This window comes from Microtus oregoni, unplaced genomic scaffold, assembly GCF_018167655.1.
Source record: "Microtus oregoni isolate MIOR12 unplaced genomic scaffold, Mior012 000000F_ref0000247, whole genome shotgun sequence".
Lineage (NCBI taxonomy): Eukaryota > Metazoa > Chordata > Mammalia > Rodentia > Cricetidae > Microtus > Microtus oregoni.
In genome coordinates, this window is record NW_024543059.1 from 84,021,936 (window position 1) to 84,036,217 (window position 14,282).

The window sequence follows — 14,282 nt, forward strand, 5'->3', positions numbered from 1 at the left end:
CAACATCAATCACTGTATCTCCAAGGATAGGAGCAAGAATTAAAACTCCCAGGAAACAGAACTTTGTCAAAACTTAAACAAGACTTTGGAAGAGAAAAATGGATGATTTTAAATTTTATACATCTAATAGAAGACTGTATAAATAAATAAATCATTAAATATAATAATCACCAGAGAGATGGGGCAAATAAAAAATGAAACATAAAAAAACCTGCTGTGGTGGAGGCATGGGAAAGAAATAGGGAGGTAAATACAGAAAAAGACAAGAGACAAAAACAATGAATGAAGAGATACAAATCAGTGCATAGTTGGATTCCTGAAAGCAAAGATAATAGAATATGAGAAAAAATTAATAACTAAAGGACAAGTTATAGAGTCCCCAGACTAAAAAAAGTATGTGCAGAAATTTATACAGCCTCAAACAAGAAAATGCCAACCAAAACTTGCTTCTTAGCATCAGTCAAATTTTTGAAAAGTGAAGTAATGAAAAACAAGGTTTAAAATCACCAAATAATAAAGAAAAAAAATGTCAGTAAGCAACAATGTGAGCCTCTTTCCCCTAAAAGGGATGACAAAAGTCAGGTGAGGCTAAAATATTTCCGACCATTGAAAACTTCCAATTATCTAAAATCATCTTAGGTGATAAAGTTGCTTTGAATATTAAGTGAAAAAAATAACTACTGAGAGTTTTTTAGTCAATAAAAATGGTTTAAGAAGTTCTGGGAGGGAGATTTAGGTTTCTTCAGGGATAAGTAATAGATTGTCCTAGCCCAAGTGATAATGGCTATAAATATAAGCATATGCACCTATAGGAACACTAATTGAAATTAGAAGGATTTATACACAAAAAAACCCATGTATTAAAGTATTAAAATACTTTAATAAATTGAGAAAGAAAGAACATGGATTTAAAAGGAGATGGCAGGGCAGTAGTGGTGGAGTTAGAGATAGACTTTATAAAAGTAGCTTGTACTTATTTATGAGATTATCACAACACAACCTATAAAATATACCTCAAAAATTAATATTACATAAATTTTTTAAATATGTGGGTGAAGGCAACTTAAAATTGGTTGTAGAAGGTAATGATGTCTGTCCTGTGGGATTTGTGTGATGTAACACAGTCAGAGAAATTAAATACTTTTCATAGTTCAGATCCAACGATTATACACATGCTTAATATAAACACTGCACTTAGTTCAGAGTATATTTTCTACCCCTGTAGTAGCTACTAAACCACAGCAAAAGAAAACGTAGTTAACTAGTGATGAGGTTTGGTATTTAAAACAATTATTCTTCAAAGAAATAAAGGTGAGAAACAATAAAAATCAGTGCAGATGGGTAGGAGAGAAAAAAGGAGAATAAAAAACAAATTGTTATATAAAAAGTGTAACTAGCATGAATTATCACATTGAAGGGCTGAATACAATAAACAAAACACAGTTAAACATGCAAGCTTGCATTGATCCACACAGTAAACATAAGTGACTGCAAGGGATCTGCTAACAGTTGGAAGCTAGAAGAAAGCTGTAAGTATACCATTGTCAGACTTATCAGGTGCTAAATAAAGGTACATTAATGTTAAATACTATTTCATAGTAACAATTTTTGGTCTTTCTGAATTTGTGGGCACTTACTATTAGTTTATAATATAGTAAATGAACTTTACAAATAGACAAAATTAGTTTAGGGATGGAGCTTAATGGCAAAATACTCACTGTGTGTGTATGACACACACACACAGAGAGAGAGAGAAGAGAGAGAAGAGAGAGAGAGAGAGAGAGAAGGAGGGAGGGAAGGAGGGAAGGAGGATATGTAATTTATCATGCATCTTCTCACCATTCTCTCCCTGAAATTTGACTACTATGAGAAGTAGATGTGACATTGGAAAACATTCATGCCATAAGCACATCATAATATTTAATAGATTGCCTAACAGGTTGTCTATGTTTAATACAAAAAATAACAGAAAATGAAAAGCTGTTTTCTTTCTTGAGAAAACCCAGTCAATGATCAATATAAAGAAAGATATTCCGGTGACTGAGGCATGCTACTTTTGTGTTCACCTGACCCCTTTATACCAGCCACAGAGACTAAATTCTGCCACTCAAAATATGAGTCATTTTCAGACTCTTCCACATAAAAAGTAAAAGACCACTAGCAACAAAGATGAGAAAGCTCTCTTTCTTGGTATGAGCCAAATGGTCCTCATAGTGTTTTGCCATTTGAATTCAAATCCTTCAAACATTTTGCAGGTAATGCCTGTTTCCGTTCTTAAAACACAAAATTATTAAGGACAGATATAACTTTGATGTCATCTCTTCATGTCCTATACATAAGAATATATATATATATATATATATATATATATATATATATATTAAAGATTTCTGTCTCTTCCCCACCACAGCCTCCCATTTCCCTCCCCCTCCCCCAATCAAATCCCGGTCCCTCCTCAGCCCGAAGAGCAATCAGGGTTCCCTGCCCTGTGGGATGTCCAAGGAACCCCCACCTCCATCCAGGTCTAGTAAGTTGAGCATCCAAACTGCCTAGGCTCCTACAAAGCCAGTATGTGCAGTATGATCAGAAACCCATTGCCATTGTTCTTGAGTTCTCAGTAGTCCTCATTGTCCGGTATGTTGAATTTTGCATGCAAATGGATGGAAATAGAAAACACTATCCTGAGTGAGGTAAGCCAGACCCAAAAAGAGGAGCATGGGATGTACTCACTCATATTTGGTTTCTAGCCATAAACAAAGGACATTGAGCCTATAATTAGTGATCCTAGAGAAGTTAAATAAGGAGAACCAAAGAAAAACATATAGGCATCCTCCTGAATATTAACCTTCATCAGGCGATGAAAGGAGACAGAGACAGAGACAGAGACCCACATTGGAGCACCGGACATAATTCTCAAGGTCCAAATCAGGGGCAGAAGGAGAGAGAGCACGAGCAAGGAACTCAGGACCGCGAGGGGTGCACCCACACACTGAGACAATGGGGATGTTCTATAAGAGGATATTTTTAAGTTAAAACATTTGGTGATATATTTGGTTGAGTGTCTATTTGAGGGTGGGTCATGCATGTACCATGGAGCATCTCACTGAAGGTCAGAGAACTTTTGGAATTCAGTAATCTGCTCAGTAGGACTTGGGGTTTAAACTCAGGTCACCAGGCTTGACCACAACACTCTTACTGGCTGAGACATCTAACTAGTCACAGAAGAGTGTTTTTTTTTTTACTAACGAATTTTTCAAATGTTGCAAAATTATTTCTTATTATTGGCAATAATTTATAACTTTGAAAATTATAAATCCACTCTCCAGTGCTTTGGTGGCCTGTCAAAACAATAGAGATTTTCTTTCTTCTTTCTGTCTTTGCATTTGGCTCTATCTTTCCATCATGCCGATCTCAGGGACGCAACCCAGGACAGCATCATCCATAACAAGTATATGTCTCCTCAGCCATCTGCTCACTCTCTGAACAAGGTTTTGTTTGTTTTGGACACATAATTTTATGAGGATGTGTAGGTGCCTGAAAGTGCTTACGTATGTGTGTATTCAGAAGACTAGTAAGGGGAGAAGAGTAAAAAGATTCCCTGGAATTGGTGTTACAGAAGGTTGTAAGTTGTCATGTGGGTGCTGGGAACTGAATCCAAGTCCTCTGAAGGAGAAGTCAGTGCTCAGAACCACTAAGCCGTCTCTCAAGACATTTACCTATTGTTTGAGTCAATATTTATCTTTTAATTTTATCTCTTTCTAGGGAACATTGACAAGAAATTAAGTGTCTATGATTCGTGATTTTATGGAGCATTAATAAAAATGTAGTTGAAATTTATTATATTTTCTTAAATTAATATTTTACATAATTTCCATAAAAACATTTAAAATACACATTGAAAATTGATGGTGGAGGGATATAGTTTATTTCATTTAGGGATTAAATAGATGCATATTTGTTTCACAGTCAGCTGAGTATTCTTAGCTTTATGAATTAATAATTACAAAATGTACTTTGCTATGTTAATATGTGGCCTTTATAAATTAACATTACATCTTAATAGACTTGAATAAAATATAAATTATTTTAAAATAATTGTTTATTAGTGACTTTGCTGACAGTAGAATAGTAATTTGATTATTTAAGGAAGCATTTTGCCCAAAAGTTTATTATGTGAAGCTAGTATGTGGCAAGCAAATACAACAGGGTTCATGTGATATCTTTCTGGCTGCATTCATTTATAAGTGGAAAAAAAACAGTTTAACTCTAAGACATTAAGTATGTCCCCCATAGTTTCTGGCTAATGGCATGCAAATAGAGTAGCAGTTTCTTAATAGTATTTAATATGTATAAATTTTAGCCCAAGGATATTTTATTTTAATGTTTAAGAATAAAACTTTAAATATTCTTTTTAAAACTATAAAGTATAAACATTGAATCAAAATATGTTTTGGGGATTCCCGATTAGAATTTATCACAAGACAGGAGGCTCAGCATGTCAGACGGAAAACAAGAGTTTACTCCTCATAAGTGTATGAATGAATATGTAAATGGTCAGTACCTGATCTGTATAGCCTGAGTGTTCAGATGACACTCAACACATGTCCAGGCTCAGTATATTTATTTACAAATAACATCCCTGTCTCTTCTGTCCTGCTTTGTTTCATTTTATTCTTTGTAAATTTATACTAAAGTAGCTTTTCTCACTTCAGCACAAATGGTAATATAAATAGTTTGGTTCTACAATCTGACTGCTTAAGTCAAATCTCTATTTGCACCATTCTCTTGGTACAGGGAAGAGATGAAGTCTTTTAAAATATTTCATTCTATCTATTTAACTTCAAATGGAGCGAAGAGTATCACATAGGAGTACTATGAAGATTAAATGAATTACTCTAGTGCATATAACACTCTCATAAAAAGATTGGTCACACCACAAATAATGTTCACATTCTGAGATAGAGAATATTTAAATTCCAATTGGCCAACATCGAACGGGCTACCCAGAGTAATTATTCCAAGTCAAATTCATTAATACAATAGGTTTTGCATGAGTCTGTAAGAAACTACTAATTTCCTTTATATGGGAATGAATGAGTGTTGGTGTTGCTCGACATTCAGTCAGCAACAGGTAGTGTCAGATTCTGTATTGTGCCTTTCGGTATTATATAATTTAAATGTGCCACTGCAGATAAGATGTTGGAATCTAGCTTGCAGTGGCAGAAAGTAGAAATCAGAGCTGTGATTAGGCATAAGGGTTCTAGAAGGAGAAGGTTATTGGCACCCTGCTGAGTTAGATTGGTCTTCATTAAAAAAAATAAAACAAGATAAAAGCACCTTCCACAGAGGGGGACACAAAGCAAAGACATCATCTAAGAAAAATAGGCTCCCATCAGAAACCAACCAAACACCTTGATATAAAATTTTCCAGGACGTAACACTGGAAAGTCTGTTGTTTACAGGCTGACAGACAGCACTGAACAGACTGAGATGCCAGGTCAACAAATGTGCTCGTGTTGGGCTGATTCGCCTTCATTTCCCAAGTGTTATATGATGGGAGTATCATCTCCTCTCTCTTTGCCAGCAGTGTATCCCTCATTAGGAGGTCTGTGACAAGGACTTTGGGCCAGTTTACATTCATATTGTGAGTTTTCAGCATTGACGATATATTTTTGGATCAACAGCATTTTATCAAATGTGTCCACCGAATTGTAGTATATCTTTACATTTTCAAGTTCTTGTCAAGCAAACATTTCCGATGGTGATGAAGTTCAGATTCTCATTTTTTTCTTTCTCAGAGGGTACCTTTGATACTATGTCAAAAAAGTCACTAGCAATAGCAGGGTTATCTGAATGTTCTACTTTATAATAATCCCCAAATCATCAGAGCTTCCTATTTCACAGTTAAGCCCAAAATGAATGAGGAATTATGATTTGCAAAGGGCAATCCTATGTCCAGACACCTTTGTTTGACAACCATTTTTTAAATAAAAATTCTATCTTGTTTTATTCAAATATAAAACTGTAACCACACTGCCATCCTACTAATTAAAAACCACCAAAAGGAAAAGTAACATGCGTTATTCTTATTGTTTCTTTTAGATAAGCACTGATTTGAAACATCACCTCTTTGATAATTCTAGGAATTATAATTTTTATTCTGTAGTGTAATGCTAAACAAATTCTCTGGGGAGGATTGTGGAGTACAGATCTCCATTATAGCTTATTTTTCAACCATTTTGTTTTGCAATTTATAAGACTAATTAATTGTTAGGATTTCCCTTGGTCTACCACTGCTATTGTTTGTTTAGTATGATCAAATAAGATATCTGAGGATCAGTTACAGCTATGGAACACCCATGTGTATTTTCATTCTGTAGCCTTTCAGAATGAACAGACCAAAATGAGTTACCCTTAAATTAGAATTAGTAATTTAACACTGAGATAGTCTTTTCTTTTTCATCTATAGTATGATATAATTTATACAGTAGTATAAAATGACTAGAAAAGTATAATTTTTCTCCCCAATATAGAGGGAGTAAGTCCTATGAATTCTCGTCACCTGTCACTCTTCCCATTTTTAGTTAGGACACTCTATCTCCTGTTTGAAGTAATGTAATAGAGAAAATTTCCTAATGACCCTAAAAGCATTCTGAAGTGATTAACCAATGGTTCGTTCCAGATAGGTAAAGGGCCAGAAATCACAAAGTGTTCATGCCAAGAAATGTATTTGAAACTGCTCACCCAAAACAATATTGACTGAACAATGTTCTATGCATTAAGGTTTGTTTATGGTTTGAGAGTCCTCAAAATTTTTTTGTAAAAATATTTATTTTATTTTTCATTGTGTACATGGAGAGAAAAGGTAGGTATGTTCATGAATGAATGTGGATATCCATGGAATTCAGGTCACCTGGACTTGGAGTTACCAATGATTTATATGCTGGAAAATGAACTCAGAAATTCTGCAAAAGCAATGCACGCTCTAAACTGCTGTGCCATCTCTCCAGCCTCCATATTTCTGACTTTGTTGATCTGGATGAATCCCATTTGGAGCCTAGCTAAAATTTCATTTCATCAAATATACTTCCTCTCTATGCTAGAGCATTGTCACATTTATTCCAACAGTACTCTATTTTCTCTATCATTACTTGATTGCATTTGTCATCTTTACTTTCTTTCTATTTTGTACATCATGATATTCTTAGAATCCACACATGGATTCTTGGACATAAGTTACTAGAGTTTGACTTAAGATGCCAGAACCCATGCAGTGAGTGTTACTGTTTGTCAGGAACAAGATGACAAGATGATAAAAACAAAAAACTGAGTGCAATAAGATGATGGACTGTAAAGATGTTTCTCTATTCTATTTATATTTCAGGATTATTTTGAATGTATAATTTTTGTGAAAAATAATAATGGTTAATGACATGGGCAATGTTCTTTATTACCAAGAATAAGATAAAAAGGCAGTAATTGGAAGGTGTCTATATAGAAATGGACTTGTAAATGATATAGCAGAGAATTCTGCATTGAGCTATTTTCAAAGACTTATTGTTTGTGGATCTTCATAATATCTGATTGTATGTTCTGGTTTCTTATTTTGTATAGTTTTATATATTCCTCATACCTGGCATTTTTCTTTTTCTATAAAAAATAAAAAAACAAAGAGTATTTATCTACTCTATCTATCTATCAATCTATTTCCTTTCTGTTCAAAACACTTATCATTAGCATAAAATTTTCCTGTAAAAATGGGGTGTCAGTGGCAACTCAAGTTGACTTCAAACTCATGTTCCTTCTGTATCTGTTTCATCAGCACTGAGTAACAGATAGGTATCACATTATATGACTAGACTTCTGAAATAAAATTAAAATTTTTATTCAAATTATCCTTATTAACTTTGCATAAGGCTATTCTGTTATGTTTATATACATTTATGAGTGGTATATCTTTAATAAAATTGTTTTATCTTTGTTTTTTATCAGTAATTTTTATATATTAGATTAATCTGTACATCAATGCTAATTTTAGCACATCAAAATGAGCCATTCACTATATTATGGTCAACCTTTACATTCATCACTGTTTTGCTGGTTCTTTGTCTTTCATTCAAATTATTTCTATCACTTTAAAAAAGACCGTTAGTAGTCTTTCACAATGATAAATGTCAAATACCTTCAAAATGCTGTGATGGACAAATATTCTTCTCATGGCACTGCAGAAGTGAACTCCTGTGCTGACAAGTGCATGTCCAACACTCAGGCTATATGGGCCTTTGTGCTTCTTTAGCCAGTTTTATAAGTAGCCAGTTTTATATCCTAGCTAAACATTATCCTAAGTTCTTGTTTTTAGAACTTATTCAATTTGTTGATCTTTTAAAATGGAGAGTTGCTTTGTTTCCCATGCTAGGCTCAAACTCAGAAGAATCCTCCAAAGTGCTGGGATTACAAACAAGTGCCCACATGCCTGGTCAATTCTTAAAACTTTCTAACAGGGGTAAGTGAGTCCTGTTTTCTACCATGTCTGATGCTCTTGGAACTTAGACCAATGTTAGGATATGCTTCAGCATCTCTGGGTGTTTATGCTAAGATTAATACAGAGTAAATCAAGTTCAGTCTTAAAGCTGAATGCTTCTATACCATTTTTGGCTCCAAGTTACATTCTCATCCTTTTTAGCTTTTGTTACATATGTGTGTGTATAATATATATATAATATTCATTAATTTTGTTGTTATCCTTCAGTGTAAAATGAATGGTCTGAATTTAATTCATAATGTGTATGAAGGAAACAATTCATGTTGACATCATATCTTTGTTTTACACAATATAAATGTTCATTTAATGTATCTATGGAAACTGCCTTCTTTTAAGTAGTTAAAATTTAGAAAAAAGCAAATACTTTAAATCATGCAATTCTTGCCTATGGTAATGTCAATAGACCCCAGGTCATACAACCTTATGTCATGTTTTGAAGCTCTGTACTCTAACAGACCACTTTATAACAAATTGAACATTCTATTGCAGCTTAGGTAGCCTTATTCTTTCCTAGAGCTTTGCCATAAGTCATCGTGTAGACAATGAAGAATTTTTACAAGATCCCAAAGGATTTGCGTGAAAAATGTTACATGTGTAGTGGTATCTATCATGATATTAGTCCATTCTAGAAGTATTATATTAAAAAGAAAGGAACAAATACAAGAGTTGTAAGGTATGATGACTGGGACATGTGAGACTGATGTCCTAACTCACCAAGTCCTGTAGGTGCTACTTGACTTCGGATCCAGAAAACCTGGATTAACATAAAGCCTGTTAAAATCAACTAGAAATGTTTTCTAGGATAAAGGAGAGACTGAAAAATACTGGAAAGAATATAAAGTTCTAGCTTTCCTAGACAGGCCTATAGTTGTGGAAGTTGAATATTTTCATGGAGTCTTCTGTATAGAAGGGAGATAACATGAATTTTGACATGATTTCAGGGATTATTCTCCCCAACCCAAAACTACATCAGTGAATTTATTTAATATCAACTGTTATTTCAATCACTTTGGCCCTTTATAGGTTCATGTCCACGATTCCAAAACAATTATATGGCATGGCTTGTTAGTCACCAACATTTTGAAGCCTGATATCACAAAATGAATATACTGCACAGTGTCTGGACTTTCTCCATCGATTTTTTTCCACTAACATGTCTACCTACCTACTTTAGCCTCAGAATCCTAGTGAAATGTATAGCTTCCTGTCAGTTCACCCTGAAATAGCAACTCTTGGTAGTCATTGCTTTCTGAAGTTCTACCATGTCTCTATGGACCTAGAGTTTGTACAATTTATGGTTGCCGTTCTGCAATATACACATTATCTATTCAGTTCATCATTAAATTTTGCTTATGCACAGAAATTTATAAATTGCCCTGAACTGGATTATATCCACACCAAACCAATACTGCCAAGAGGTTTTATAGAGCCAATATTGCTAAAGAATTCTGGTATGATCACGAGGCCATCTGCCTTCTCCAGACAGAATAAGAACTCCTCCTGTACATGTAGCTTTCTCCTCACACAGATGCACAGAGGTATCTGGACTAGGATCAAATCATCACACTTCAGACATAGAAAGAACAAAGAGTTGAAGAGAAATTACAACAAAAGACCACACATTAGAAGCTGGCTTCCGGCTCCTCCTGCAGACTTGGCTAAGGTGTGATTTACCCATTTTCCAAATTATACACCTAGGTGTGAATGAAGAGGCAGAACAGATAGATTCTGCCAATGACAAAAGAAGACTAGAGAGTTGATATCTGTAAAAATCATTTACAAGTTACAGGAAAAACAATTCTGAAAAATGTTATTTTTCCGTTTAGTTTGTTTTCCTAACCTTTGCTTAATTTGGTAGAGAAATATTGATTTGTATTTCTTAAAAGGTCAAAATCAATCATTTTTTATCAATCAAAACATAAAATCATTTACATCATGATTCACTTTGAGTTAAATTTCATGTTGATAGTTTAGTCACTGGAAAAAAAGAGTATTTTTGCCCTTCCCATATTTTTAGCAAGTAGTTACAGAATTGATGTTTTCTGCAACTTTTTAACAACTCAAAAGGTTGCTATATTTACATGTAATGAGTCTTTCTCTGTTTTATCAGTCCCAAATAATGCCATAGAGACTTCTTAATACTTAAGAAGGTTCAGCCCAAGCTACCAAAATCCAGTAGAAGAGTGGGAGGAGTGAGATTACAAACAGAGAGGTCAAGACCATGATGGGGATACCCACTGAAACAGTTTACCTGAGCTAATGGAAGCCTCCCATCTCTGGCTTGACAGTGAGCAAACCAGCCTGAGGCCAAACTAGGCCCTCTGAATGTGGGTGACAATTGTATGGCTGGGGCAGCGAGACCAGGATTTATCTCTATTGCTTTTTGGAACCCAGTCTCTCTGGAGGGATACCTTACTCAGCCTAGATATGGGAGGAGGGCCTTGGTCCTGCCTCAAAACAATGCGCTAGACTTTTTGACTTCCCGTGGAAAGACTAACACTCTCTAAGGTTGGATGGGGGGGGGTGATGAGGGTTGTGGGGGAGATGGAGAGAGAAGAAGAAGGGGAGGGAATGTGAAATGGATTTGGCATGTAAAATAAAAAAAAAGATAGTTTTTTTTGAAAAAGTAAAATTAAATAAAAAAAAAAGTTCAGCTTGTAATTTAAGCTTGTTCTTAACTTGTTCTTATACTTAAATTAACTTGCCCATATTAATCTACTTTCTATTATGTGGTGTTACTCCTCTTCTGTCTTCCACCTCTTGTTTCCTCCTTGTTTCTCCTTGCATCTTCTGCTTCTTGACTCCTGCTCCTAGTCCTTTCCTTTCTCTCCCCACCTATGCCTCCTGCCTAGCTATTGACTCTTCAGTCCTGTATGAAATCAACAAAGCAATCTATTTTCACACATTGTAATAATACCCAGAACATTTAAGTAAACCCACTTTAACATAATAAACATGGGACTTTATAAAACTGGTCAATGTAAAAAAATGAACGGGCGCCCTTAATGCAGTTTCCATCACAGTCTTTTATCTTTTTTGATTAAAACACAGGGTTTTTGTTTTGTTTTGTTTTTCATTTTTGTTTTGTTTTCTGTGTAGCTTTAAGGCCTGTCTTGGTGCTCTCTCTGTAGCCCAGGCTGGCCTCGAACTCACAGAAGTTCGCCTGTGTCTGCCTCCTGAGTGCTGGGATTAAAGGCGTGTGCCACCACTGCCTAGTTATGAAACACAGTTTTAAGGAAATAAAATAGAATGACACATCCATTTTACAGTTTCTTTATTCATTTAAGATGAATTTATAGACAATCCTTGTCTGTACTCAATTCTTTATTAGTTCGGGCTTACATAACTCACATGTGTGTACACTTGATTTTCAATGAATTTCTGATGACTTCTGTATAGCAAGGAGGACAATGTGAAAGTCCTTACAAATAAATACTCTATGAAGTAGGAGTTTATTAAAACTCAGTAAGAGTAGAAAAGTCATTCACACATTCATTCATATTCTCTCTTCTCTGTCCCTTCTTCTTTCCATTCCTTCATCTCTCTCTATGTGTGTCTCTATCTCTGTCTTGATCTCTCTCCTCTGTGTGTGATAGTCTTCCTCTCTGACTTTCTGTCTGTCTCTCACTTTCTCTCTGTCTTTCTCTCTTTATCTCCCTCCCTCGCCATCGTTTCCTTCCTTCCTCTTTTTCCCTTCTTTCGTTGCTTTCTCTTTAGTTCTCCATTCTCCCCCTCCTTGTTTTTTCTACATCTTTCTGCCTCTATAAGCTTGTCCCATTTATGTCCAAATCCCTGAAAAACTACTGCTAACAAATCATTTTGTTTAGGCATGTCAGTTCAGTTCATGTACATACTGTATGGGTCTTCATTTGCTGTGATGCATTTTGAGTAAGCTCATCCTGGCTTAATAATAAAGCAATAGGCTCCCCCAAGAAATATGGAGAGGAATCCAAGTGAATCTCCTCCATCAACTATGGATTTTTCCAGGTTGTAGAGATTATTCCTTGCAGTGGTCAGGTAAGCCTAATGTAGTTTTTAATTTGGTAAGAAAAGAAATTAAATCCAAGAATTTATTTCATCAACTCACAACCTCAAATTGTTTCCATTTTCTTATTCCCAGGGGTCTTTCCTCAGAATTAACCTGCCAGAAAGCAGGAAAGGAATAACACTGATTTATTACTAAAGGCAAAGAGTGACTTAAGCTTGAGGGATATTATGGGGAAGGCTCTAAAGGGAAAGAGCACATTGTGTTTAAGTTGACACAACCAGAGAGCTAAGTCATTAACTAAAAGTCCGACATAGACAGACATTTAATTTAGTCTTCTAGCCAACTAGTCCCTCAAGATTATAAAATCTTACTGTAACCTCCCAATAAGCTGATCATTTAAATGATACATGAGAATTGACTTGCTAGTTCACTTCCAACAGGAGACCCCAGAGAGCATAAAGATGTCCCAGAGAATCAGTCATTTACAAAGGATTTATAAAAGAAAATGCCAGGACCAAAGTTTATGTGACAAATGACAAAAAGCCACCTTTCATTTCATTAAACATTTTTCCGTGCAAATAACTGAGTAGCTTTCAATCTATAAGCTCACATAATCTAATTATCTTCTTAATGTTGTTAAAGAATATTATTCCATTTCAGGGTTTTTTGAAAATTCCCTAACCTCTATCACTCAAAGAATAGTATGAAGTACGGCTGAAATATATTTCTAGGCATAAAGATCAAAGCGAGTTCCAGGGGAAATTATCAGTTAAGGAATATAGCCTTTTTTCCTAATAGGGTCTCCACGCTACACTTCAATGTGAAGTTAATGAACAAATTCTATTTCTAGATCATCCAATTTAGATATTTTCGGTTTAAGTTATTTTAATAACCTGCTGGGATTACAACTAATTTGACATATGGTTTTATAAACTTTCATTTTTATAGCCAAGTTTTGTATAAAGATTCTGATTTCAAACAACACATTTGTAACACACACACACACATGTTGAGTATCATCACAAACCAAGGACTTCAATTATTTTATAAACTCTGGCTTTGTAGTAGTAGGAAAAAATGCTGCAAGTGTAGCTGTTACATACCTCAGTAGCAAACTGCTGCAGCCCACCAATATTAATGGGTCCCTCTTCTGCAGCATGCAAGTTGCATCCTCCCACACAGAGGTCAGAGGTTGGACAAACCATTCCACAAGTAAGACCAAGAGGATTGTCAGAAAAAATCATCTTCGCTGCGCCATAGTAGTTCTGTAGAGATAAAACAAAACCAGAGTTTGTATTAAGGCATAGCGTACCTGAGATGCCCAATTGTGGCATTTTATTTCTTCCGGTAAGTAACAGCATTAAGGCTCAAGATGTCGAGAAGAAAATGAAATAGATATGCTGTGAATTTGTTTGTCATCAGGAATCTGTCGCCATCATAAGCAGAACACCATCCGCATAGGAACTTTATACTTGTGTATTAATAAAAGAGGAGTTGATCAATTTCAGAAATTTAACATTTAAAAGACCATTGTTTACAACATATTATAGTATATCTTTATATCTTTCTTTAAATTCTTCTTTATGTTTTTAATGAAGGAACTTTGGAGCACTGCTAGACAAAGTAGATAGATAGATGATAGATAGATAGATAGATAGATAGATAGATAGATAGATAGATAGAGCGAACCATTAGGACTATAGCAATAACAAAAAGTTATATTCGGTAAGTTTCCATATGGCTAAATAAAAA

General features: G+C 34.9%; 1 protein-coding gene across 1 annotated transcript in view; it reads right to left on the reverse strand.

The window, feature by feature from the left end:
* Dpyd (dihydropyrimidine dehydrogenase) overlaps positions 1–14,282 on the reverse strand; it is a 755,789-nt gene that overhangs the window by 557,257 nt on the left and 184,250 nt on the right. The window contains exon 5 of the mRNA XM_041647856.1: positions 13,634–13,795. Coding sequence (XP_041503790.1) covers positions 13,634–13,795 — 162 coding nt within the window. The remainder of the gene's footprint in view (positions 1–13,633; positions 13,796–14,282) is intronic.